Consider the following 1,887-nt stretch of genomic DNA (forward strand, 5'->3'; position numbering starts at 1 on the left):
CCAGGAATGTTGAGAGATAATAGTCACATCAGTCCCAGTGTCCAACAAACCCGTAATCTTCAACGTTGATGGTGAATAGCCTTTGTTGGAGATGGTACACGTCATTTGCGGCCTCTGCGCTGATACAGTTTGTGACCGGAAAACTTGAGGTGGACCTGTAGAACCGAAGCCTCCTTCTCGTCGTTCCTTAAGTTCTGTGCGAGGAACACAACTCAAAAAAGGCACAAGTTGAGCAACACGGGTACCTTTAGGAATGGTTACTGGGGGATAGGGAGTAGACATCATAGCACAAATTTGCCCAGTATAATCCGAATCAATAACACCTACATGAACAATTAATCCACTTAAAATACTGCTAGACCGTCCAATTAATAATGCACTGAGTCCTTGACCTATAGGCCCCTTTGCATCCAGAGGCACTTTAACAATATCCGTAGTTGACAGAGTTACTGTGTCGGCGGTGGATACATCCATGCCTGCTGATCCACGGGTTTTCCCTGTGAGATGGTCACAGAGGGATAAGCCGTCGGAGGTGCTCTCATGTATGGAATCGCTGTGTGAGGTACTTGTGTCCCGGCGCGCCTCCTCGCGCTTGCTTCCTCGTTTCCCGTCAAAGAATAGCCTTTAATATGGAATTTAGATCGACAGTGTCTGGCAAAATGCCCTATCCTGCCACATTGATTACAAGCATTGTCCACAGGCTTGGCAAAATGCCCTGCCGCTTTGCCTTTTCGCTTAGCGGCTGCACTCTGAAACGGGCAAGCAGCCTTGATATGCCCCTCCTGACCGCACCCAAAGCACTTGGGATTGGGACGAAGAGCTGCAGCTAGAGCAGTCATTTTATGTGTTATTGTTCCCACTCTTGAGCAAGCTGTTATCATATCAGGAATAGTTGGATTCCCTGGCATTGCTTCAATTATTTTCTGACAATCTTCGTTAGCATTATCTTTAGCTAGCTGAGTGCACAGTCTCTGTCTCAAATCATCGTCCTCTACTTGTTTTTCTAATGATGTAGCAATCCATTCAACAAATTGCAAGAATGGCTCTTTAACCCCTTGCTTGATTGTTGTATATCTAGGACGGGGCGAGGCCAGCTCCATAGTTCGTGTCAGAGCTGACATACCTAAACGTTGTGCCTGTGCAAGAATACTAGGGTCCCACTGAGCCTGAAGATCAGGGTTAGCAAAAAGACCCGTTCCCATCAAAGCGTCAACGCCAACTCCCTGCCACAGATCTCCTTGCGGCAATCGCATGTTGTCTAGTGCAGCCCGCTCAGCTAATCTCCTCCAGTGTTCCATAAACACTTGATTCTCTACAGGCTGGAACAGAATCTGAGCAAGATGGGTTATATCATACGGGGCTAAAAGATCCGCATTAATAATTCGGATCAGCCGCATTACCTCTGAAGAGTTAATACCATATTTTGATGTACATGTCTGCAGGTCTTGCACTACTTTCCAGGCAATCGTGCTATGTTCATCCCTTCTTCCCGAGTTAGGGGCCGCCTTAAACACAGGAAAAGCTTCCAAACCACAGCCGACAACTTGAGTGGAGGCCTCTGAGGGGTAACTGATCTTATCCAACAAATCCCATTGCCCCATTTCGGCTGCCTTTTTTCTAACCTGATCCCAGAATTTGCCAGGCTGCCGCGGCAACACAGTCACCGTGACGGGGGGGAGAGTCCAGGGTTCAGCTGCTAATCTCAAGGTCCAACACTGAGAACTCCCTATAGTCTCTTTCACAGAAGGACGAACAGCAGAAACCGCCTCCTCCTCCTCCTCATCCGAGGAGTCATGGGGGAGGGGGGGTGGGAAACGTTTTTTACTGCGGATTTCTTCATCATTTTCCTTCTCCCCCTCTCCAGGAGGAGCAGAGGGAAGCACAGGT

At 48.3% G+C, this 1,887-nt stretch overlaps 1 protein-coding gene across 1 annotated transcript; it reads right to left on the bottom strand.

Annotated features, from left to right (window-relative positions):
• Nucleotides 1-446: 446 nt before the first annotated feature.
• On the bottom strand, nucleotides 447-1,601 carry LOC148591455 (endogenous retrovirus group K member 5 Gag polyprotein-like). The gene has a single exon (XM_088537551.1). The coding sequence runs from the start codon at nucleotides 1,599-1,601 to the stop codon at nucleotides 447-449; it is 1,155 nt and encodes a 384-aa protein (XP_088393677.1).
• Between the last annotated feature and the right edge of the window lie 286 nt (nucleotides 1,602-1,887).

Source organism: Tinamus guttatus, unplaced genomic scaffold (genome assembly GCF_059628265.1).
Source record: "Tinamus guttatus ecotype Peru unplaced genomic scaffold, ASM5962826v1 Tinamus_guttatus_pri_ptg000809l, whole genome shotgun sequence".
Lineage (NCBI taxonomy): Eukaryota > Metazoa > Chordata > Aves > Tinamiformes > Tinamidae > Tinamus > Tinamus guttatus.